At 45.5% G+C, this 26,000-nt stretch overlaps 2 protein-coding genes across 5 annotated transcripts in view; one reads left to right on the forward strand and one right to left on the reverse strand.

The window, feature by feature from the left end:
• Plod (procollagen lysyl hydroxylase) overlaps nucleotides 1–26,000 on the forward strand; it is a 204,952-nt gene that overhangs the window by 35,515 nt on the left and 143,437 nt on the right. For all 3 annotated transcript variants that reach the window (XM_075684753.1, XM_075684754.1, XM_075684755.1), the window contains 3 exons: nucleotides 10,672–10,793; nucleotides 13,058–13,159; nucleotides 16,233–16,358. In XM_075684753.1, coding sequence (XP_075540868.1) covers nucleotides 10,672–10,793; nucleotides 13,058–13,159; nucleotides 16,233–16,358 — 350 coding nt within the window. The remainder of the gene's footprint in view (nucleotides 1–10,671; nucleotides 10,794–13,057; nucleotides 13,160–16,232; nucleotides 16,359–26,000) is intronic.
• Nucleotides 22,444–26,000, reverse strand: part of LOC142575404 (immunoglobulin domain-containing protein oig-4-like) — a 417,771-nt gene continuing 414,214 nt past the window's right edge. For both annotated transcript variants that reach the window (XM_075684760.1, XM_075684761.1), the window contains one exon: nucleotides 22,444–24,207. In XM_075684760.1, coding sequence (XP_075540875.1) covers nucleotides 24,037–24,207 — 171 coding nt within the window. In that variant the 3' untranslated portion in view covers nucleotides 22,444–24,036. The remainder of the gene's footprint in view (nucleotides 24,208–26,000) is intronic.

Below are 26,000 nucleotides of genomic sequence, written 5' to 3' on the forward strand. Positions count from 1 at the left end.
TCGACAACTGCCCTCACGAAGTTATCCTTGGATTGGACTTTTTATCCACTCATTCTCCTCTCATCGACTGCGCAACCGGCGTTCTTCAGTTAGAACTGCCTCAACTCGCCGATGCTCCGAGTACTGCCCCACCGTGCTTGTGCTCGCTTCAAGATGTGCATCTGTCACCTGAGGCAGTTACTTACATCACTTTGACCGCCCAGTCACAGGTTCCTGACGGTGAATATGTGCTTCACCCCATCATCGACGTGCTTTTGAACCAAAATGTTGCTGGTCCGCATACGTTGGTCACGGTTACTAATAACGACGTCGTTCTACTGCTTCTGAATTTCAGCCTGTGCCCTCAAGTGCTTCCGGCCGGCATGTTCTTGGCCAGCGTTTCTACTGGTTGCAAATTTGACATTGAGAGTCTGAATGTCGAGAGTGGCTTATCAGCGCCAATTGCAGCTGACAGCTGTGGTTCCTTAATGGGTGACTTCGTAAAAATGATTGCACCTGACCTCACCTCTGCACAGGCCGTGGACGTACGACTCCTGCTTGAATTGTACAGTGACATCTTTGATTTCGGTGACAGGCAATTAGGCCAAATATCTGTTGTTCACCATCGTATAAACACTGGAGATACGAATCCTATACGTCAGCGTCCCTATCGTGTATCGCATGCTGAACGTCGAGTCATTCAATCAGAAGTAGACAAAATGCTCCGCAAAGGGGTCATCGAGCCATCAGCCAGTCCTTGGGCTTCGTCTGTCGTCCTTGTGAAAAAGATAGATGGTGCCTGGCGTTTTTGTGTTGATTATCGCCACTTAAACAAGATCACACGAAAAGACGTCTACCCATTACGACGCATCGATGACGCCTTGGACTGCTTGCACGGAGCTAAATACTTCTCGTCCATCGATCTTCGATCCGGCTACTGGCAGATTTCAGTTGATGAAATGGACCGCGAGAAGACGGCCTTCATCACGTCGGATGGCTTATATCTATTCAAAGTCATGCCCTTTGGCCTCTGCAATGCTCCTGTGACATTTGAACGTATTGCCGCCAGGTGTCACGAGCCAGCGCTGAAAAAAAAGAAGTTGGGACTGGAACACGCGCTCAGCAAGAGACGGGCGCTGAAGTAGAGGAGGTAGAAGCTGAGGACGCCGGCTTAAATTATTGCACGCCATCTTGTTCAACCGCCTCCCTCGCCGACGCCGGGTACATCGTCTATTGTCTTTTCGTGACAAAACTGGTGGAGGTGCTGGGTACGGTTTATCCGATGCCACAAACCCCTTCTGGTAGCAGGAGTACCAGCCCTATCCTAGTGGACACCCCTGTTCACCGGGCAAGCAGGAGAATCCGACGATTGCCTCCGGAGCTTGATCATCTCTCCGCAACAACATCGACGCCCCCACACACAACGGTATGGAAGGAACGTCGACGTCCCTACCGACCATTAGGCAAGGTACGGCCACAACGGCAACGCAGTATCTGCTGCAGAATCTCCAAGTGCTGAATGTGTTCCACGGAGATATCTTCGAGGATGTAGAAGACTGGTTGGTCCAGTTTGAGCGCGTAGCCGAGATAAATGAATGGAGCGACGTGGCGAAGTTAAGGAACGTCTACTTCAGCTTGGAGGACGGTGCCCGCACTTGGTACGAGAACCGAGAAGGGCTCATCAAATCGTGGCTTGATTTCCGTCGTGCCTTGCTGGATACCTACACCAATGCTGATCGCCGCGAACGAGCCGAACGGGCGCTCCAATCCCGCATTCATCTGCCGAACGAGAGCGTGACGTCGTACGTCGAGGATATAACGCGCCTCTTCCGTCGGGTGGACCCAACCATGTCCGAGGAAAAGAAGCTGCACCATCTAATGCGGGGAGTTAAGGAACAGCTATTTGCTGGCCTTGTTCGAAGCCCGCCGAAGACCGTGGCTGAATTCTTAACTGAAGCCACCACGATGGAAAAGATGTTACACCAGCGCTCCACTTTCTATGACAGGCAATTGAACCCAACTTCACCTTCGGACCAGCGCTCAGCTCCGTATGACAGGCACGCTGCTTCACTGACGGACGCGATTGCCTTTGGAAACGTGGACGTTCTCCGAGATCTTATACGCTCTGTGGTGCGTGATGAGCTTCAACGGCTCACCTGCCTGCCTCAGCCCACGCTAGGTTCCATTTCTGCCCTTGTGAGGAACGAAGTGCAGCAAGCGATCCAGTGTCCCGTTCCTAACAACAATGCGCCGCCTGTGACAGCACAGTTGCAGCAGCCGTCGTATGCGGAAGTTTTGAGGCGAGTCCCTGTCCAAGCTCCGACCCATTTCGACCCCGCCACGTCTTACGCCGCGTTATACGTCCCGCCGCTCCCATCTGTGCAACCAATCCAACGTATGGAGGATCGTCGCCCACCCGAAAGGAAATCTGACGTCTGGCGTACCCCGGACAGATGGCCTCTGTGCTATCATTGTGGAGAAGCCGGTCACATATACCGCGAGTGCCCATACCGCTGTCTCGGACTGCAAGGTTTTGCCGCGGATTCACCAAGGCCCAGATATGGTGAAAGGCCTAGGGCGATTGAAGAATACTTGACCCAGCAGAGTATGCCACTGTTCCCGCGGCAACAGTCGCGCTCGCCGTCCCCCAGGCGTTCTTCCCCCGCTCCTAGAAGCCCTCCAATGGCAGCGCAGGGACGATCGCCAAGCCCTCGCCGGGGAAACTAAGAACAGTGACCTTCGGGGGCGAGGCCGCTGATAATTGCCCTTCCGAAGACCTCCCATCGACGCCAGCACGGTCTATTCAGCACGATTCAACGACGACAGCAGCCGAACTCAGCGAGAAACTCTCGCTCGACATACCTGTTGTGCTCGACGGCCGCCACGTTAGTGCTTTATTGAACACGGGGGCTGACTACTCAATCTTGTGCGGAAAACTAGCGACGGAACTTAGAAAAGTTATCACGCCTTGGTCTGGAGCGCAAATTCGTACTGCTGGCGGGCATGTCGTCACACCGTTGGGCATGTGCTCGGTCAGAGTACAAATTCGTGGGTCCACGTTTCCTGCCAGCTGCCTTATACTCCGCGATTGTTCTCGGGACGTTATCTTGGGCGTCGACTTTCTGCGAGAGTATGGTGCCATTATAGACCTCCGGGAGCGCACAGTGACTTTTTCGACAGAAAGAGCAGCGAACAACCGCGACAATTGCCGACGTAACGCGCTTCGAGTTTACGCCGACAGTGTAACTGTACCACCACGCGCAAGTGTCATGGTAATGGTCGTATGCGACGATCTGCGTGACGGCGAAGCTGTTGCAGAGGGCAATTTCTCCCTTATGCTGACACACGGTGTATGTGCAGCCCGCAGTCTGATTATGCTTCGAGGTGGACTTTCGGCGCTCCTCCTGACGAATTTCAGCCAGGAACATCGGCGCCTATTTCGTTGTACTACTATTGCTTTCGCTGAGCCCATAGCAGACGTTGCTGATTGCTGTGCGTCTGTGACGAAGGAGAACCCAGCTCAGACACTCAGCAATATCGACATCAATTCAGACCTTTCGGAGGAAAAGCAGAAAGCGCTACGTGAGTTGCTCCTTCGGTTCAAGGAGTGCTTCGCATCTTCTTCTAAGGTACGCCAGACGTCCATCACGAGACACCGAATAATCACGTATGACGATGCTCGTCCCATACGACAACTGCCTTATCGCGTATCGGCGCAAGAGCGCAACGTGATTAATGCACAAGTGAAAGAAATGCTTGACGATGACGTCATACAACCGTCCCAAAGCCCTTGGTCATCGCCGGTGGTCCTCGTGAAAAAGAAAGACGGAACGCTTCGGTTCTGCGTTGACTATAGAAAGTTGAACAACGTCACAAAAAAAGACGTTTATCCGCTTCCGCGGATTGATGATTCGTTAGATCGACTCCGGCAAACCAGGTATTTTTCATCCATAGATCTGAAGAGCGGATATTGGCAAATCGCAGTTGACGAACGAGATCGCGAAAAAACTGCCTTTGTTACCCCAGATGGACTGTACAAATTTAAAGTACTTCCATTTGGCCTGTGTTCTGCACCGGCCACATTCCAGCGAATGATGGACACTGTTCTGACGGGTCTGAAGTGGCACTGCTGTTTAGTATACTTAGATGACGTCGTCATGTTTGCGGCGACCTTCGAAGAACATCTGAAGCGTTTAGAGGCGGTACTTGAGGCGCTCCGCTCCGCTAATCTCACACTAAAGCCAGAAAAGTGTCACTTCGGTTACGAAGAGCTGAAGTTCCTCGGGCATGTCGTGAACGCCGACGGCGTCCAGCCTGACCCAGACAAAACATCTGCTGTTGCTGCTTTTCCGACTCCTCGTGACAAGAAAGCAGTACGCCGCTTTCTCGGTCTGTGTGCGTACTAGCGTCGCTTCATCGCCAATTTCTCGCGCATCGCTGAACCACTCATATGCCTAACGCGAGAAGACACACCCTTTGTTTGGGCGGATTAGCCGGACGCAGCTTTCACCGAGTTACGGCAACGCCTGCAGGAATCACCTGTCCTCGCTCACTTTGACGAGGACGCTGACACCGAGGTGCATACCGATGCCAGCAACATCGGTCTTGGCGCTGTACTCGTTCAACACCAGGAAGGCGTCGAGCGAGTCATCGCTTACGCCAGTCGCACCCTTTCACGCGCCGAAATCAACTACTCCACCTCTGAGAAAGAGTGTCTAGCGGTTGTGTGGGCCATCATGAAATTTCGACCTTATCTCTACGGTCGCCCTTTCAAGGTGGTGACAGACCACCATTCCCTGTGTTGGTTAGCCAACTTACGAGACCCGTCTGGGCGACTTGCTCGATGGAGTCTCCGTCTGCAGGAGTTCGCTGTTACCATCGTCTACAAATCGGGCCGAAAACATGAAGATGCCGACACGTTGTCGCGCGCTCCCGTCAAAACTTGCGATAAGGACATGGACGAAGATGGCGCATTCCTTGGGGCCCTCACCGCATCAGACTTGATCATACGGCCGCGCGAGGACGCCGAAATACGCCCTCTCATCGATCACCTAGAAGGCAAGAATGCTACAATCCCACGACATATTTCTCGCAGTCTCTCGACCTTCTGCCTCCGACAGGGCGTCCTCTACAAGAAAAACTCTAGTGCCACCGACAAAGAGTATCTATTGGTAATACCTGCCGCCCTTCGTGATGACATTCTCCTAGCCTGCCATGATGAGCCCACGTCTGGACACTTGGGATTTTCACGCACTCTTGCACGAGTACGCCAGACGTACTACTGGCCCAGACTTTCTACCACGGTGAAGCGTTACGTGCAAAGCTGCCGGGAGTGTAAACGCAGGAAGTCACCGTCTTTGAAGCCCGGGGGGTTACTCCAACCCATCGCACCACCTAGCGCGCCATTTGATCAAATCGGCATGGATCTTCTGGGACCCTTTCCCTTGTCAGCCAGCGGAAACAAGTGGATTATAGTCGCCACGGACTATCTAACACGCTACGCCAAGACGAAAGCTGTACAACGTGCCACGGCCTACGAAGTTGCCCAGTTCTTTATCGAGCACATAGTCCTCAGACATGGTGCCCCCTCACATGTCATCACTGACAGAGGCACTGCCTTTACAGCCCAACTTATAGAGGACATATTCGAGCTGAGCTGCACGCAGCATCGCAAGGCGACTGCCTATCATCCGCAGACCAACGGACTGACGGAACGGCTAAACAAAACCATAGCTGACATGCTGTCTATGTATGTGGACGTCCAGCATAAAACATGGGATCAAGTCCTGCCATACGTTACATTCGCGTACAACACCGCCATTCAGGAAACCACACGCTTCACACCGTTCCGTCTTGTCTACGGGCGCGAGGTCCAGACCACGCTAGACGCAATGCTCCCGCACGACACCGACGCATCACTTACTGCCGACGCCGAGCAACTTACTCAACACACAGAGGAAGCTCGCCAACTCGCGCGCATACACATCGCGAAGCAACAGAGTACAGATGCACGACGCTACAACCTTCGACATCGGCACGTCGAGTATCAGCCAGGTGACCAAGTCTGGGTGTGGACTCCAGTCGGTCGCCAGGGGTTGTCTGAGAAGCTCCTTAGCAGATACTTTGGACCCTACAAAGTGATACGCCGCGTTAGTGAAGTGAACTATGAAGTCATTCCCGACGGTGCCGCGTCGCCTCGGCGTCGACAGCACCGCTCAGAGATAGTGCATGTTATTCACCTCAAGCCGTATTTCGCGCGTTAAGGCGACGCCAATCCGATATCATACGAATTCCACACTTCCTCCTTCTAGTTTAGTAAGCATCGGGTCGATGCCTTTCTTTTGGCGGGGGAGTAATGCCGCCAGGTGTCACGAGCCAGCGCTGAAAAAAAAGAAGTTGGGACTGGAACACGTGCTCAGCAAGAGACGGGCGCTGAAGTAGAGGAGGTAGAAGCTGAGGACGTCGGCTTAAATTATTGCACGCCATCTTGTTCAACCGCCTCCCTCGCCGACGCCGGGTACATCGTCTATTGTCTTTTCGTGACAGTATGATGGACTCTCTTCTGCAGGGCTGCAAATGGACCACCTGTCTTTGTTACCTTGGTGACGTTATTGTTTTTTCTCCCACGTTCAACAGCCACTTTACCCGACTCACTGCAATTGCGGTCTTCTGAAAAGCAGGCCTTCAACTGAACTCCACGAAGTGTCAGTTCAGGCGCCGTGAGATCACCGTGTTGGGACACCTCGTTGACACATCTGGTGTCCAACCAGATTCGGAAAAGGTTCACGCTGTACGCAGTTTCCCTATGTGACGTTCTGCCTCTGATGTGTGCTGTTTCGTGGGCCTGTGTTCTTACTTTCGTCGTTTCGTCAAAAACTTCGCTGACATTGCTCGGCCTTTGACAGATCTTCTAAAGAAGAACACGCCATTCTCATGGCGTTCGGAGCAGGCTCACGCATTCGCCGCTTTCATCGAGTTTCTGACCACCCCTCCCATACTTGCCCACTTTGATCTGCACCAATTGAAGTCCGCACTGACGCAAGCAGCTATGGCGTCGGCGCTGTTCTCGCCCAACACCAGAATGGTACCAAGTGCGTGATAGCTTACGCCAGCCATCTGCTGTCACCTGCCGAGAGAAATTACGCCATCACTAAGTGGGAGCGCTTGGCTTTAGTTTGGGCTGTCGCTAAGTTCCGGCCGTATTTGTACAGCCGCACGTTTTCAGTCGTCACAGACCACCACGCAGTTTGCTGGCTGTCTTCCCTACGGTACCCGACTAGACGGCATGGTCACTGGGCTTTGCGGCTCCAGGAATTTTCATTTAGTGTCAATTACAAGACTGGACGCCCCCACAAGGACGCTGACTGCCCCTCGTGTCACCCCGTGGATCGTCCCGATCCTGTTGCGCCTGGTCCGGTGACCTGCGTGATGGCTTTGACTGACATGACCGACATGCACGCTGAACAACAACACGACCCATCCTTACAGTCCATCATCGTCGGAGTGCAATCTGGCAGTACCGACGGCACATGCCACATGTTCGTGCTGCATGACGGCATCCTCTATCGCCACAATATCAACCCTGACAGCCCTGAGTTGCTGCTTGTCCTTCCTCATCTGTGACCCATCATTCTCGAACAACTTCACGATGCACCGACGGCAGGACATCTTGGAGTTTTGCGTACATACGACTGCATGCGACGCCGGTTTTTCTAGCCGGGTTTCTACCGCTCTGTGCGTCGTTATGTCGCAACTTGCGAATTGTGTCAGTGCCGGAAGAAACCACCTCTGGCCGCTGTTGAACGACTCCATCCCATTGAAGTTCCCTCTGAACCGTTCTTTCGCTTAGGCCTTGACCAGCTTAGCCCTTTTCCGACAACGACTAGTGGATCGCCGTGTCTACTGATTACGGGACGTGCTACGCAATGACAAAGGCGTTGTCGACTAGTTGCGCAACTGACGTCGCCAATTTTCCCCTTCACGACGTCATTCTCCAGCACAGTGCACCTCGACGGTTACTTACAGACCGCGGCCGCTCGTTGTTGTCTCGAGTTGGGGACGACCTCGTCCGCTCTTGTGGCACTGAGCACAAGCTGTCCACCGCCTACCACCCACAAACGAACGGTCTTGTAGAACATCTCAACCGAACAATCGCAGAGATGCTGTCTATGTACATCTCCCACGATCACCGCGACTGGGACGCCACGTTGGCTTACGTGACATTCGCGTATAACTCGTCCCGACATGAAACCGCAGGATATTCACCCTTTTATCTCTTGTATGGTCGCGACCCCACACTGCGGCTTGACACCATCCTCCCTTCTGTGCCACTTGTTGCAGCTCGTGAAGTATGCTCGTGAAGTCATCTATCGCACTCGCACGGCACATCAAGTCGCCCAATCTCGTTTATTAGCTTCACAGCATATACAGAAAGAGCGTTACGATTGCTGCCAGCATGATGTTAAGTTCGCACCAGGTGCTTGGGTGCTCCTCTGGTCACCATATCATTGGGTTGGCCTCTCCCAGAAGCTCCTCTCTCGCTACACAGGGCCTTATGAAGTCGTACGCCAAGTTAACGACGTCAATTACGAGATTTCACCGCTACACTTTGATGCATCCTCAAGTCAGACGCCTGTCAACGTTGTGCACGTTTCGCGGCTGAAGCCATACTTCGCTCGCAATTCTTCACCTGCCATGCGCCGAGATGGCGCTTCACCAGCCGGGGGTCCTGTTACAGAAGGATGACAGATGAGAGAGGAAGAAGATCGGAGACGCTGGCTGCTGCGTTTTGTTGGTGGTCAGCCATCTTAACTATTCTGACTCATCCTCTATATATATTGTAAATATTGTTTTTATGTACTCGCAGCATCCCCGTAACACTCCCACCACAAATACCGCCTCCAGGGAGCGTGCTACTGGCGACTGTAGTGCTGTGTGGCAGTCTCATTACCTTACGGACAAACCATGTACTGCTGTTCACTCGCTGTTGTTAAACCTGCTGGCTATATCAGGATCAATGATTAGTTGCCGGCCAGCCCAATGGCCAAAAATGAACCTGGATGTGTGAGCGGTAGTGAAAAGCATGTCTACTTTGATGAAGATGCTGGTCTTGTGCTGATTTTGTGCAAAATAGAAGTGAGGGTAGCAGATGTGTTTAGTAAATAAAGGCACGTTGGTGTAAACATTTGTTTATTGTTCTCTAGGTCCATTCAATAATCTTATGTTCAGTTAATTTGGACACTTCTTATGGTCCCAAGAAATCTGAGGTAATGAAATTTTACTGTACCACAGTTTGCAACTTGCAACAAATTAGCAGCATATTTCACAGTGGTGTGTAATACGTCTATTTTGTTTGAATTAGTGTTATAAGCTTGATGTGTTGGTAATTTTTAATTTTGCAATCTTCAAAATTTTTTAAAGATACTCGTGGCCTAAATGACAACTCTGCTCCCAAACAGTTGGTAGATTTTGACTTCGATTAAATGCAGCAAGCCTCGCCAAATTCAATTCCATGGATGCTGAGCAAAATGGTTTTCTTGTTGATCAAGGAAATTGCTCATACTGTTTGGTTTTGGCGCACCTCTGGCCACTCCACAACATTCAAGCAGAATTGAAATACTAATATGTTTTTTTTTTCTGCAGAAATGTGAGCCCCTGATAGTTGGGATGCAGCTCCTAAAATGTTTTAGAACTTTCGTAATACAGTGGTGCTTGTAAAGCAGCATTCAAGTACATTCTTCGACAAGCAGTTCATGAAAAGGCAAAGTGATAGCCATGTTCTGGGCATTTAAAGCAGCCCAGAAGGAAACCCATACAGGTTCTTTGGAAAGAAAACTTTGCAGCTGGATGAACATTGGTGCTCGTCCAGAGGCCAAATCCTTACTGAGGCCGCTGCTCTAACAGATGAGGCTACGAAATAGCAGTGCTAGGGCAAATTAACCAACAACTCGAAGCACTGGGTTAACTGATTGAGTTCTACAGAAGTTAGCGAAGCCCATGGAGATAGGCTTATGAGAAGGTTGGTGCTCATCTGAAAGTAACCTGAAGCTGCTGCTTTTAATGCACTATAGCATTTACCTTGGTTGAAGACGATTGTAATGATGTGCTCTACATGCAGTGCTCATTCATCCAGAAAGTCTGTATCTATCGGAGTGTCCTTTTACAAGAGTTTAGCTTATCACCTATGCTAACTCTGGAAATGGGGCTGTTTGCTGAGGTAGAGAAGCTTACTAGGACACACCAAATGGTGTGTGCAAAGACCGTCTGTGTGAGGAAGCAAGTTATGTATGCAAGGACCATCTTGCGGATTCTAAATCTTGCGTGGCGCTCTACCAGCTGCACCATGCTGACTGTTATTCTCATCTGAGGCCTGACCGATGCCAGGGCTGCTTGTTCAATTTGCTGCTCATCAGAAAACGCATTATAATAGAAGAATATATGCAAACTTTCTATGTTCGCAACTCTAAAAAACACTGGTGTAGGTGAATGAGCAGACTTTGACAGTACTTACTACAAAACCTACCTTCGCAAATCAATTTGTTTGCATATTTGCTTTCATAATGTGAAAGGCACCTCACTTTCGGTAAAAATAGATTGTTGTGCAGTGTCATTCTTGATTTGAACGCACCTCCTCTTAGCATATTTGTTGCTCCATGGAGTCTGATATTTTGTCATTGATATGCCAACTATTAGGAGGAGTTCCATGATGCAGAGGTGACCAAGTTCGTGGAGGAGAAAGGGCCTGCTTACCATTCTGTGAAGTACTTGGATGTGTCCGAGGCCAAAAAAGAATGGCATGCCCGTAATCTGGCTCTGTGAGTTACTTTTTTTGCTTGTTTGTGCTGCTTGTTCTTTGTGCAGAGACTGTGAGCACAGTATGCAGTCGGTGTCAAAAGTTTATTGGACGTAGGGTCTGTGAACAAGCAGAGTGTTATTTTCTTAGCCTGGGCATGCAGCATGGGTTTCAGATTCGCTATCTGTGTTAGGGTATAATACAAACATAATGTTGTACTGTTTTGCTGGCAGCACGCTAAAACCGGACTGAAATTTGGCTCTTTTGTAGGGCTCACATTTTGAAAACATTTGATGAAGACCTACAGGGTGCTTTGTAATGGACTCTATAATGATAGGGATATCTGGGCTAGTTAGGGAGAGTGATTTGTGAAAATGTGGTAACATTAGACATGATGGACTTTGTTAATTTGACTGCTTAATTAAACTCTTTAGTTCATTCGATCCCAACCGAAGGTCCTGGCTGACATCCATACATTTCTGTGGTCCAAGATTTTTATTATGTCAGTCCTGTAATTGGCCCCCACTAAATAATTTGAGCTTGACTGGATAGTATGCACTCGCGTAACCATAATGGTGACCTCAATGGCTGCAGTATCTGTCCTGAAGGCACTAGAGGACAGTAAATGCATCGCAGACATGCTGTTGCCCACCGAAAATGATGATTTTCAGCCTGTTCCAGTTCTAAGTGAAAATGGCAGCTCACACTGAATGGTTACTGTAGTTACCCAATTTGAGCATGCACTTCTCAAAAAAAAAAGGGTCTGAAAATTTTCTGCATATTACAATCGGCATTGCCAACGCCAAATTGTCAGAGCCAGCGTCATCTTCATTGTTATCACAACATGGTGACAGAAGAAGTTCTTGCTTAAGTTGACGCTGATGATTTGCTACTTTCCTTACGCAAGCCCATTCAAAAGAGAAGTTATTTTACGTGCTAAGCTAGTGGCAAGTGAAGCAGGTTCAGATATTTTCAGCATATCACAGTGTTGCATCACGTGACAAGCTGGCGAAGTGGTTACCCGTCCATCCATTGGCCATCATCCTTATTCACGATGGTTATTTGAGGAATTGTTCAGAAAGTGCAGAATTTCAAACACGGAGGAGTGCTTGGAGGATGATATGTCAGGACTCCAAGCGATAAAGAGCTCTCCGAGTGTAACTGATGGAGATTAAGTTTGAATAAATTTATAATGTCTAAAGGCAGGCTGCAGGTTTAATTTTCTTCTGATTGCCAGAATTAAAGGCATGCTAACATTGGTTTGCAATTTGTTTTCTATTTAGACACATTAAATGCTGCGTGTGCATTAAATTCAAGGGCATATTATGATTTGCCGAACAAAGCAGCAGCAGGTTTGGATGAATTTTTGCTGCCTCTTCTTCTAATTTGACCCACCGTTTAATTCTGTTAATTGCGTCGGTGTCAGCAAGGTTGAATTAGGAGTAGAATGTATAATGTGACACATAAGCAGGGCATGTGCCGCCTTGTTGCTTTTTTTCTTTTTGTGTGTTACATCATCTTGTGTGCTGCTTTTCGTATTGCGTTACAAAGCATTATGAAAAGCAGCACACAACCTAACTACCTACCTAAAGGTATAGCTGTAAGCATGCAATACATTGCATGCTTTCAGTCATACCTTTACGTAGAGTTGGCGGCTACAGTTTCTTTAATGCAGCTTGTTGCCAAACCACAGAGAGACAAACACTAAGGCCAGTATGACAAATCACATCTTGCCTTTAGTTCCTCTGCTGCAAAACTTCGGTTATTTGTGCAGCCACAGATACATTAACTGCGTCATAAAGCAATTAACACTTATATTAATTCATTTGTTGAATTCTACTAGAGGGAGTGATTGATCAGGTTTGCTGTATTAAGTTGACACACAGGCTATGCAAGACATAATAGTGAAGGGTTCTGGCATAACTTCAACTACCTGTAATACGTAACTGCTATCCATTTCAACTGCTAGCTGTAATATGCAACTACCTGTTTCAGCTGCCCATAATGTTGGTTCTTGTAATATGCACCCAGTGTTTTTGCAGTCTGGCTCTATTGAAATGTGGCTGCCACGACTGGATATTGAACTCATAACTTCGTTCTTAGTAAAACACCATAACCACTGAGCTATACTGCAATGGACGATGCTCCAAGAAATACCTTGCCATTTATTTGTAGCTCCATAGCAGTGTTGTGCCATGCAATGTTAGATCTTAAGTTCTGTTGGCAGGTGAAAGGTGATATGTGTCCTGAACTTGCTGCTTGCTGAATGTACCCAATCTATTTCAGGGAGGAGTGCTTGAAGATCAACTGCGATTATGCCTTCTTTGTGGACAGTGAAGTCCACATTGACAATCCTGGTACCCTGAGGCTTCTCATTGAGACAAACAGGTGCGCACTGTGTTACGCCTCTTGCTCTGTGGTCTTCTCATAATTAAAGCTGAACAGATACTTGCATGTACCAGAAAAGGCAACATTTATATTTGTTCCCATGAAGAAAGTTTTTTTTTTCATAAATTTTAAAATTATCATGTTGGCCACTGAAATCTGTTTGAAGAAATGAATTGGCCCATTTGCAGGGCTCTGAATGCACTATGCTGGTCATCCGGGGGCTTAATTTAGTTTTTATTTGGCACAGTTCTTGAACATAAGCTGTAAATTTCACTCCAGTTAGTTCACTTATTTTTATGCATACACTGCCTGTTGTTGCCATTGCATGTCATACCTACCTTTGTTTTTCTTCCTCTCTCACCTTCCCTGCGCACAGAACAGCTGAATAGGGTTATTCAGTTTCTTGCCAACTTTTCGATGTTTCACTGTAAACAAACATTCTTTTTTTTAAAGCTATGAGTTTTTTTGTTTCGTGTGTTAACTTTGGAGGCTATATAATGGTTTGTGTTGTTTTAGGCTTGTTGCAAGTTGAGACTCAGAAACAACTTTGCAAGCATATGTGAAATGCTGTGTTTGGAGAAAACGTTGAATTTGTGTGATTGCTGCAGACAGTGCACAATGTGTTCAGCATCACTGAAACAACATATTTTAATAGCTCATATTGTAACCATCACAAGCACGCGTAGGAAGTACATGTAGAAGCTGTGTATTTGAGGTTAATCACAATGACATGTATATATGAGATGACTGACCATCAGTCAGTATGTTAATCAGATTAACATGCCTGCCGGAGTTGTCACCTACCTCACTCCGGCACTCCACTTCCTTTCTTCTCGTTGTGTCCCTGGATAAGCAAGCACAGTGAATTTAATGCTGGCACTTTGCATCCCAAAGAAAAACACAGCCTAAGAAGGATGCCATAGAGGGGGCTTTAAATCAATTTTGTCAACTTGGGGTTCTTTCACATCTGCTCAAAGCACTGTACAGGGTGTTTTGCTTTATGCCCCTGTGGAATTCATCCGCTAAGGCCAGAAATTAAGTCTGCAATCTCATGCTCAGCAGAATAATGGTGTATCCTTGTGAGCCACTGTTGTACCGAGCTTCTAAAAAGTGCTGTTGTTTTATACTTGACTGAAATGTGCGCATTATCATTTGCGGTTGTATTGCACAAGTTAGTATAATTTGGCATTGAACTGACTAATTAGTTAAGGTTAACTAATGTCTTAGCTTGCTGACATGTGGTGGAAAAAATGTATTTGGTTTATGGATACGACCACTGGAGTAACTGAGTGTTCATTGTAATTGGCCTGTTGTAAATCGCCTATAAGAAGTGACCTGCTATAAATGGGTACTTCTGCATAATGAAACACTGACCGCTGTTCCCTGTCTGCTTATCCATGAAGATTTCTGAGAAAAATTGGAAGGTCTTGGCCTCCCTAAAGGTATACTATACTTGTGCAAAGGCAGCTTTTATTTTCTTGGTAGGCTTTCTCTGTATACTGCCAAGTTATAAAAACTTTATGCTTTTGCTGAAGATGTACGTACTGCTTAAAGGGTCTCTGAAATGGTTTAGATGAATTTTGTAGATGTGTAGGGTACAGCTACACTAAAACATTAATGCCACAATTTAAGTTAAGCGTCTCATATCAAGAAAGCTAGGGACGATTACAAGTTACCCTCCTTCCTAGCCATGCTTTTTCTCCTCAACTCGTTTGCTGATTGATTGGGGTTAAGCTCCACCTTCACTGGCTCTGCGTCACAATGTGACGTCGTGTTATCTACTTTCGGTTGTTTTGGAGCCAGTGTGTGAAGCCTCTCTGGCCTCTCCGCAAGCTGCCTGGCCGCTTATTCCCAATGCGAGCTATCCAAGCAGCTTGTGTTGCGAGCATTCTGTCACAGGGCCGAGTGTGTCCGGTATTCTGGTAATCACAGGCGAACAGATGTTTTGACGGATGGGCGGAGGCGTAAGCTAAGGCGCCTCCTTACTACTACCACTGTGATGAAGGGGATTTAGCATAAACGGAGCAACCTGAGTGGCCTGCATCCTGCAGCCATGTTGTGGCACAGAGCTTAACCAGCCAAACACGGAGCTAATATTGCTGTATCCAAGTGTAAAACATTTTAAACATTTAAAAAGTCAATGTGCTCATGATTACGTTCCTACTGAAAATTTGTACCAGGAGCAAAGTAGAATACACTTGGTTACTGCTATATTGGCTCTGTGTGTTTGTCTGGCTGAGCTCTGTGCCATCAGGTGCTGCATCGTGCAGGATGTTCACGTTTGTGCCTCAGCTCATCCGGTAAAATGCTCAGTCCGCTTGTGCTTGCATTTACCCAAATACCAGACACGCTAAAACTCTATTGGGATAGTAATCCTCTGGCGTGAAGTGATGGCCGCAAACGCATAAATCCTGCTGCCAATCAGATACCGACAGTTTGATGCACTGCAGCCACTCTGCTCGTCTGCTGCCTTGCAGAGGGACACAATTGCAGCTTGACATACCACCGCTGGCTATGTTTGCAGTCCACAACGCAACAAGGGCGATCTATGGTGCTCGCGGAAGGAAATCTCCAGGTTAACACTGACCACGCAGCTCGCATCAACACAGAGCACATTGTAGCACAAGCAGAAGACACTTGCTCTTTGCCGGAAGTGCTTGAGTGCAGTGATAAGTGGTCGTTGGGTATTCTCTTTCTGTTACATCTCTTATAGAAACAAATTAAGCAACATTCCAGCTATTATGAACAACATTTGTTCACCATAAAGTTGGAAAAATTATCGATGATGCTATACCTGGGTGGCTGATCTTATAGCTTGCCCAACTGGGGTCAGTTTGGCCAACCGCATCAATTAGGGTGGGGTGGCTAAAAACTCAGAGGAGCGGCACTGCTATGATCTGTAGCGGTGCATATTTTTAAAACCTTTTAATGATGCACACTTTATGCGGAGGGCTTAAATGTTTCACTTAATGATCAGAAGGACCTACCCTTAGTATGTGTGTACTAAATCATTGGAATCGTTTCAGGGTCCCTTTGAACCTGAAAAAAAAACTGTGCATTTTTTACATTACAGGACAATCGTAGCACCACTGTTGTCAAGAGAGAAGAGTCTGTGGTCCAACTTCTGGGGTGCCCTCTCTGCAGACGGCTACTATGCGCGGTCCCATGACTACGTGTCTCTCGTGAAACGAGAGCGCAAGTGAGTCATTATAATTATCATCTCTTAAACCTAGCGCTTGCAGCACACTTCAAGGGAACTGGTGAGCGCTGTCTGAAACTGTGCTCATATACTGTCCAAAAGAGGAGGTACCTGTTAAGGTGAATTATTTGTTCAGGCTGAATGCATAGTTACGCCACTGAAATTCGAATGGTCAACTTTTCAGAGGGAGAGTGCAACAAGAATTTACCTGATGTGAGCCATACTTCTTGGAAATTCAGTTAACCTAGCTATAGTTTTGCAGTGTGCATCCTGTACAGCTTCCGCTTTGTTCAAGATGACTGCAGTGCTAGAGCTGGTATTGAGGAGTCCGTGTAAGAGTAATCTCATCGTTGCAGACTGCAAAGCCTGCTCTATTCTATGCCACTTTTATCATCCACTATTCATGGAGTGCTGATCTCATTGATGACGTGGTTAGAGCGTCGATCTGACAACTGACAACATGCAAAAAAGAATAGCATTGAAAAAGGCATCACTACGAAATCACAAACCGGCATCTTTGAACTCTCCTACGGCTACTACCCTTTACAGATCGCAGCTGATTTCACAAGGTCAGCATGGTGCAAAGAATATTGTGGTCTATGGGGCACATATTAGTGTGATGTGGAAACAAAGAATTAGTAGGAGAAAGCGACCAGGGAATAGCCATGCTTTGTTCTTTCCTACTCCCTCCTAAGGAGTCATTGTTTCCACATTGCACTAATATGCTCCCCTAGACCACAGTATTCTCTGCAGCATGCTGGCCTTGTGAAATCAGACGGGATTTGTAAAGGGCAGTAGCCATAGGAGAGTTAAAAGATCCATAATCAGGACTTTGTAGTGATGTCCTTTTCGATGCTATTCTTTTTTGCGTGTTGTCAGTCATCAGAGTGATGCTCCACCGACGTTATCAATGAGATCAGCTGTCCATGAATGGTGAATGATAAGAGTGGCATAAAATCAAGCAGACAGAATTGCTATAGAATCACGACCCAGATCTGCATTTTGTAATGTTTGATATTTCACGTGAGGAAGCAGAGGATCTTGTGAGGGACAAAAGTGTGCTTGAAAGGGAATGAAATCATAGTAACACTAACAAGTACTACATATGGTATTTCACTGAGGTATCATTATTTACCTGCTACTGCTTGGTAATTCATTGAAAATTTAGGGATTACAAATAAAATATAATGTTGGAATGTTGTACATGAGTGCACTTGCAACCCACATGCTGCTTAATTGTTTAACATTAAGGGCCAGATGCTATGTGACTTTCATGCAGGGATGTTGTAAGTAGTGACCTTCAAAGCTGCTAGTGACAAGACCGACTCCAAAGATTAACTTGCTCTTCCGAGTCACTTACCTTTTCCTTGGAGCCAAGATTGATGGTGCATTCAATCACATGATAAACACGTACATAGGGCGGCCCACCAAAAGATCAAACCATCTTTAAAAAAAAGTATTTTTATTTAGGAGATAGCACTTCGTTTCTTTCAACATAATCTCCAACCAAGTCGATACACTTTCTCAATCATTTCCCCCATTGTTTGAAGCAACTCTGGAGCTTCTCTAGCCTAATGTTGTTGAGTGGCCCCTGCAAATTTGTCTTCACCTCGTGCCCAGTGGTAAATATCCTTCCTTTGTTGAATTTTCTTCTCTAATTGTAAAGAAAAAGATCACAGGAAGGTTGGTCTGATAAATAGGGCACGTGGGAAGCACTGGCCCATTCCTGCAAGGCAAAGTACAGTGGCCTGCATTCCACAATTTTGTGCATTTCCATTGCACATTCTTTCTTAATCGCCTTAATACCTCTCTGTAGAATTGCTGATTGGCAATCTGTCCAGGTGAAATAAGTTTCATCTGTACAATCCCCCAAAAAAACGAAGAAGTAAAAAGGAGAAATGTGGCCATTGTGTTCACATGAGCACACTTGTTGCATTTTTTTCGGTCTCGGTGAAAAAAGAGTCAACTAACCCGAAACTCTGTTGGTTTTGGGGTCGTACCTATAGCATGAGCTTTCATAACACATGATGATCTTAGAAAAAAAAGGTTTGGTTCACTTACGATGTGATTTTTATAATCCTGGCAAGAAATCGAATAAGTGATCTTTGCATTTTTTATTTTTGTGCCAACATTGTGGCAATGTGTCTGAATAATAATTTCACACTCCAAACCCACTCACAGAGCTTCAACCAAACCAGACACCAGCAGCTTCTGAAATCTTGTCAACTGCATAGCGATGACTCTTGTTGGTGTTTTGTGGAACCTTTTTGGCAGTATTGTGGGTAAAACTCTTTCAAGGTCAGCCAAAAAGAGGATGCTACAGCGAAGCTGTTAAGGGCTACATTCCCCCCTATCGTGTCCGCGTGTAGAAAAAAGATCCCCAAAGATAGTGCAATGCCGGGCCGACCTGTGACGGAGGTGACGCAGGCATTAAACATTCCCCATACGTGAGCCGATCCCAAGGATAGTGCAATGCTGGGCCTACCCACAGCGGAGGTGAAGCTGGCATTAAGGACTCCCCATAAGTGGGCCGATCCTGAAGATAGTGTAATGCCGAGCCGACCAGCGGCGGAGGTTGCAGTTTGCCATTAAGGGGCCCACATACACAGCTTTGCTGGTCATCCTTCTTCACAGAGAAGAAGGGCACTGAGTTTTTCTTTTCTGCTCTTGGAATCGCCCAAACCACTAAAAAATTTGTGAGCGACTTAGTGCCTCCTCCTTAAGCATAGTTTTGAGCATTTCAAATGTGTTTGTTTTAGCCATTTTTCCAAAAAGGTGTCAAAAGCTTAAGGAGATATGCTGTCTTTGACCAATATATGTTATGATTTCGCAAGAGTAATACCACAACAATTGAGAAAATTGTCACCACAGACCCGTCAAACATTTTACAGCCACGTCGGCTTGGGTACTGATTTGTTAGGTGTTCCTCTGCACCCACCTAGTAGTAGAACGAAGCAATACAATTATGAAGAGCTCCATGAAGCCAGTCCAGTTTCCTTGCTTCCCCCCTCATACAGAAGCGCCCGAGTGACATGGTTGCAAATTCAGCTTTCAGAATTTCTTGGCGTGGTTTCCACAGAACATAAGATAGGTATTTTAAGTGGTGGTAATGCGCAAGTTTGCTAGCAGCCCTGGCTGTTATGCATCCATGGTGCTGAAAAGCATATGTGTACACAGGCTGTTTCTTGTTGAAGACATAGTCTCATTTGGCACATAGCTAGTGCCTCTTAAGCCCTGCTGAGACAACTGTGTTGACTGCAACTTGATGACTCAGAGACGTGAATTGCACTAGTCAAATGAAGCTGTGCCTGCTAGAAATGCAGTTAGCATAAGAGTGTGTGATGGCCAGAATACCAAGTTAAATAATTGGTCCCTGACCTGCTTTGTCAACTTCCTAGAGGCATTTGGCATGAAGGATAGCTTGCAGGCCACTCATCTTGCGGAGTACAGGTAACTTTTGATGTTAGCGGTGGTGCCAGAAATTTGAGTAGCTTAACCCATGTTTTTGAGCCCGCAGGTTAGTACTGTGACCATATGTTGTGCACGGCCAAGCATAAGAGAACTTATCTTCCACTTACATGTTGGAGATTGTTCGATGTCCTCTCACCTCCAATTTCATTTTTATTTTTCTGCTTGTCTGGTTCCTGCTTTGGGTTCAGTAAATTGCATATTGCACTGTATTCTAGTAGTAGAACGCAGCAATACAATTATGAAGAGCTCCATGAAGCCAGTCCAATTTTCTTGCTTCCCCCCTCATACAGAAGCGTCGAAGTGATATGGTGGTAAATTCAGCTTTCAGATCTCTAAGGCATCAATATTATCGTGAACAGAGCCTTAGCAATAAAGAAATTGAAGGAAGTGCAGGACATGATTAGAGACTGCCCTGGGACATTCAAGTACTTGCCCGATCACAAAAGCACTCCTCATTTAAATTATGTCACTAGTACTCATCCACTCATTACAAATACAATTATTGCATCATATAAGACAAAATAATATGCTGCTTGTCCAGTTCTATTTTATTTTTAGAAAAAAGATTACACTTCACAATAACATGGGCGGTTGAAAGGTTTTGTTTTCGCTGGAATCTGTACCACCTGCGTTCTCGTTATCGGGTAGTGCCACGCTGGTTTCGCTGGCTCGCGAAACTTGCACAATATGCAAGTAGCAGAGAATTGAACTTCTAGGTTATGTCGTGGCATACCCGAATAGTCCATGCCTCTTAACCAAAAAGCAGCTGCAGCGGCGAATCCACCTATCTGTCTTGGCTCGGTTTCAACATGGCCTCGAGTTTGTGTTTTGGGCAAAAACCTGTACCACTGTCTGTCTGGCACCATTTTACTCATCGATGGCAGCAAAGGGCGGTGATAGTGTATGCAATGTCACCACTCCCCTGGTTGGGTAGCGAGAGATTTGAATTTCGAAAAAGGTATTCACACCCTTCAGATGCAATTTCCTCGTGAACCAAGTCTTTTCCTCGCATGAAAAAAACGTTGTGAGGTTTCTGGAATGGTATTTAAACAGTACACATCGACTTAGTATTTGCCGTTAGTGTCCCTTTAAGGTACATTTTTGCAGCCGCTGCTGTGCTGTTCTGGTGCAATGGCACATGCATAGCCTGCGTTACCCAGTTCTCCATGCCCACTTGGCCTGTGTACTGAGTACTGGAGGCCACTTGATCTTAAGAAATCTCCAACGCTCATACGAGAAAAGAAAGGAAGGCAAAAGAATAGAAAGCTACAGGACATAAAGCAACAGGGCAGAGGAAACACTGGTTCTAGAGTTCCTGTGTTTCCACATTCCAGTACACTGTTCCCTCTGTTCTGTTGCTTTTTAATATTAGGTTTCTTTTCTGTTTTCTTTTAAGTGCTGGAAAATGGTTCCTGCTATTGCAACTTTCTGTAATTGAGGTCACTTGATCAGTTGCGGGTGTGAGGGCAAGCCTAGGTGGCTGGTAATAGTTCATGCTGTCTTCCCGCATGCCCAGAGTTGGAGGTTTTGTGGTCTTCCATGTTTTGGAAGTGTAGTGCAGATGAAATGGGGAAGGGTACAGCTGCATGGAATGTGCACTTTAGGATAAGCACGCCTGCCCCCGGCTGCTGGTGCTCTTCACCACGCCAGCGTTGGGACCATGAGTGCCCATGATCGTTGATTGAACTCTGTTCATGTGTGTTTTGGGCACGTGACACCACGTGTGTTTAGTTAGTAAGCAAATTTTTCATGTCATTTATAGTTTCTATAAAACTGCTACAAGCCTTAATTTATGTAGTTGTCGAATACTCTGCTATCGCTGGCAGTTCTTTGCTTTTCAAGCAACACTGACTTTCTTAGCACATCAACACTTTATTTTTTTACTATGGCCGAGCAATCTTCACTTACTACATAAGTGTCAAAACAGGTTGTCTTTGGGACTGGTTCATGTATGCTTTGGAGCATACTACCCTTGGCAGTTACTTACTAAGTTTTCTTACAGGCATGAAGCGACGTGTAACATTTCTGTAATAGTTGACACAGGAGAGTCTTTTTGTCTTTATGGACCCTTAGCAGTTACTCTTTGAATCCATCGTAAATAGTTTGTTGACTCTAGGACTAGGGACACAAACAATGAGTGTACCATCGAGGAATTCTGTGCTAGTAATTGATTCCTATTAGCTTGTAAAGTGGGCATTTGATGGTATTGTTGCTTAACAATAGTGGTAGTTTGCCGTTAGGTGTAACCCTGTTTTTCAATAGTGGCTATGCACCACAGGTGTACTCGATGCCATGTAAAGATTCATGTAATGAAACAGTAACTATTGTTACTGTCACTGAACTTCTAGTGCACAAGAAAAAACACAGAATTAATAGGTGTGAGAAACGTAAGTGCCTTCACACAAAGGATGTACACAGCAGAGGATATAATTATTCAGTGCTGATGCAGGCAATATTTGAGGATCTAAAAGACTTACAACCTCTCTGCCTTACTTTAACTATAGTTTGTATTATGCAGGTACCATTTCATTGTTAAGCATGGTGACATTTATATAAAGTATGTAAATCAAGCATCCACAGCACAAATGCATCAAATGTACGACAACAACATGAGAACAGCTGGCCGAACTCTCTTTTATTTTTAACAATCAGAGACACATGAGCGGAGCTGCTAGAGAGCTACACACAGAATGCGCAACGAGGGACTTGTAACGCACATGCTGTTTTGTGTTTGGCATTTTGTACCAAGCATAAGACACCTGTTTATCTTTGACATGAAAGAGACTTTGGCACTGACAGGTACTAGGAAACGGGTGATTGCTGGGGCTTACAAGTGTTTTGGTGCGTTTCTGTTACTTTAATGGGAAACAAAGGTCTGTTGTGTGTACATGCTTGTGTCGGCTGTGGCTGTTTGCACTACACGATGATGGTGCTAATGATGAAACACTCGTGAGGGTGAATGAATGGAACCCACAGTCTCGTTGGCCACCATGGCTTCACTCTCTGCCATCCATCTCTGTAGTGTCATCATGTTGAATGTCATGAGCTTCCCAATCTTAACAAGGGGGAGAGTTTGGTTTACAAGTATGGGCTTAAGAAACCTTAACTTGAGGTTGAGAACCTTTTCCTTTTTATTGCATTGTTTTCATTGCTGTTAAAAAAGAATCTCAACACGCTTTTACTGTGCGATTTCAAATTCGTCATGTTTCTGGCATTTAGTATTTTCTGCGTTATTGCTGCTGTAAGCTTGTTTCGTATGTGTTCGTTTTCCTGTATGAGTAAAGTTGCTGCATGCAAACAGGAATTTAGGAATTTAAGCTTTGTTGGGCAGGATCTTTGTTTCTGAACTTTAGGCAAGTGGGAACTCTGTGCTACTTCTTTCTGATAGTACTCTTCTTGTTTCTTAATTATATTTTGTAGTCTGTTTTGCGACGGGAAATAACACACTACAATGCAGCAGGTAAACAGATGTAGTAAGCTCTATGAGTGTATGTTCTTGTTGGTTTTCTGCATTCTGTTTGGTTTTACTAAGTAGATGGAGTGAAGCTGATTAGAATTGACTATTTACAATGTTGGCATATCACTAAGATCTTGTTACCTGTATGATTCAAGAGCTAAATGAGCAAAAAGCAGAACTATAAAGTTTAAGACACAAGGAAAAAGAAAAAAAAAAAACTCTGCGACATAAGGTAGTATGCTCTCTTCTGATGCAGATAAAAGCAAGTTATATTTGTCCTTTTGCTGCCTTGTAATATATGCGCAGATTGAATGTCTCACTTGTGGTTAGTTGCTGAAGAAATGAAAATGTGTAAATGATGGAGGTGCTTTGTAAGATACAATTTCTGTTTGAGATTTGGACACACTAGCTATTCTCCAGCTTGTCCATAGATGTGATAGTGTAAGTTTGCTTTGTGACAATTTTGTGCTTCTTCTTTTAGGAATACATGAGCTTATATTTCCAGAGTCAAGTAAAAGCTGATTCGCTTGATTTGCTTTTTGACTTTCTATCAGTTGTTGCTGAAACTGAGCCTTTCATGTGCCTAACCATCCACTGTGCCACATTGAATGATGCAGGTTGCTGTCAATCAATGCGATGCCTAAACTGATTAATGGAGAAATATTTAGTGGATGCATGTGTCAGGTGGATTTGGTGTCTGTCTGCTGATAGTACCTGTTGTTGCAAGTTTCTGAAGCAAACTGCTGCAGCCTAGCTGCCCAGGGAGCTGAAGTCGGCTTTGAAGGTTCGACTGTCGATGGCGTACTTGTTGTCTGCCTGGCATTCATAGTTCCCCGAGTCCATTTGCCTTGCTGGGTCAATCTCAAGCTTGCTCTTGATGCGGTCTCCTTCTAGCTGCCACTCAGATATTTGCAAGATGGACTGCAATTTGAGAAGGGTTGGGGGGTGTTGTAAGCGGGAGAGAAATTAATGTAGTTACAGTAGAATTGACTCGTCTACTGTGTTCCATAGCATCACAGGAATAGAAGGCAGTAGCAAAGAAAAATATTTTTTAACAGCCAGTAACATGAAAAGACTAAATTTCAGTGGCATTATATGTATTGAATGTATTTCAATGTATTGGAAACATGTTTGCAAGTTCTTTATGCATTTTTCATACATGTGAGCTGCTCACTTTAATACTGATACAGGTTTTATATGGTTTGTACATTGCACATGAGTGTGCAGTATAAATGTATTGTAGCACACAAATATTTAACGAAACATTTATGAATATGAAAAGCAAAAGAAGTTTCAGAACTGTACCTTAGCTCACTTGCTCTTTGAACTCTGTAGGGGGTCGGAGCCTTGTCAAGCTGTATTTTGCAGCTTTCTTTCCCATCACCTCCATATTTCTCATGGAGAAATAAAAGTTTCTTTCATTGATTCATTTATTGTGATAAACTTAGCATTGTATGTCAGATTTAAGGCATATGCACCTTTGCTGATCTTGGTGACAAGTACAGTTGTTTTGGTAGCAACAGCTACGTTTGTTTTCAGTTTTGTTTATTTCTTGGTTCACTTTGTGCACTTTCTGAACAACGGTTATCTGAAAGTGCAGCATTGCTCCTGTCTACCATTTCCTCTTATCTACAGGTATCTGCAAACTAGTTTTTTTTATTTATATATGCTTGCTAAGAAAGAACCTGTTTAATCGGTTACCCTGATGTCAATGTTACAACTTAGTATGGGTCGGGTGCTTAAAGGCATTGCATGGTTTCGTTACCTATTGAAGAAAAATGCGCAATGAACAATTGAGGAGGTTGAGAAATGTGCACAATCTTGAGCGTCTCTGAAACCACTTAGTTAAGCCAGCATTGGCAAAATTAATACCTTTGTTTGGCAATGTTTAGTATGCCTTCATGGGGTGTCATTGTCAGAAAGCATTGCCTCGTGAGCACCTGAAGCTAGCTGAGCTTATATTCTGCATGTCAGTGCTACTTTGTGCTGGAACACTATGCTTTGCCGGAGTTTGTGAAAGTATATCACCACTACATTCTCTCTGCTTTATAGATAAGCAGCTTTTGGAAACACTTATGTAAACGTTAGAAATTGTTTGCTAACTTGCTTTGAAAAGAAATTGCTGCTACATAGCGATGAAATGGTAGACAGACAAAGTATTTTACTAGAGTAAGCATTTCTGCAACATTGAATCTGACACTCAGGGCACCCACATTGCTTATTTTGTAGTCTTAGGATGATTTGCATCTTTAAACATGTCTTAGTTCATAATTTAGTGAAATCATCAAAGCGACAAGTGTGAACATGTGAATGTTTTGTGCAAAACACATATATTTTGAGTAATTACATTGCACAGCACATTTACTAGATGGCTCTAAAGGTGATGTGATGAACTAGATAGCGGCCCTCTCAGAAGCATTTCAGATTGTTGAAGAAACATTGACATCTTCACGAATGTTTCTTGTAGCCATTGGGCGCGACTCTAACTACACCATAAAGCTTTGCAGCATGCAAAAAACGTGCTTCTGCTTGCAAGCAGTCCTCTTATGTAGAAGCCTGAACAAAGCTTTGCCAGTATTTCACACATTGTGTTGGAGCTACCCTGGTCCAACCATTGGAACTAAAGGAGTGCTTGGATGAACAAGCACATCAGAATGTGCCAAGTGGGAAAAAGTTTTCGTGGGAAAAATCTTTCCTACAATCTGAGCAGTGCT

The sequence above is a fragment of the Dermacentor variabilis genome, chromosome 3 (assembly GCF_050947875.1).
Source record: "Dermacentor variabilis isolate Ectoservices chromosome 3, ASM5094787v1, whole genome shotgun sequence".
NCBI lineage: Eukaryota > Metazoa > Arthropoda > Arachnida > Ixodida > Ixodidae > Dermacentor > Dermacentor variabilis.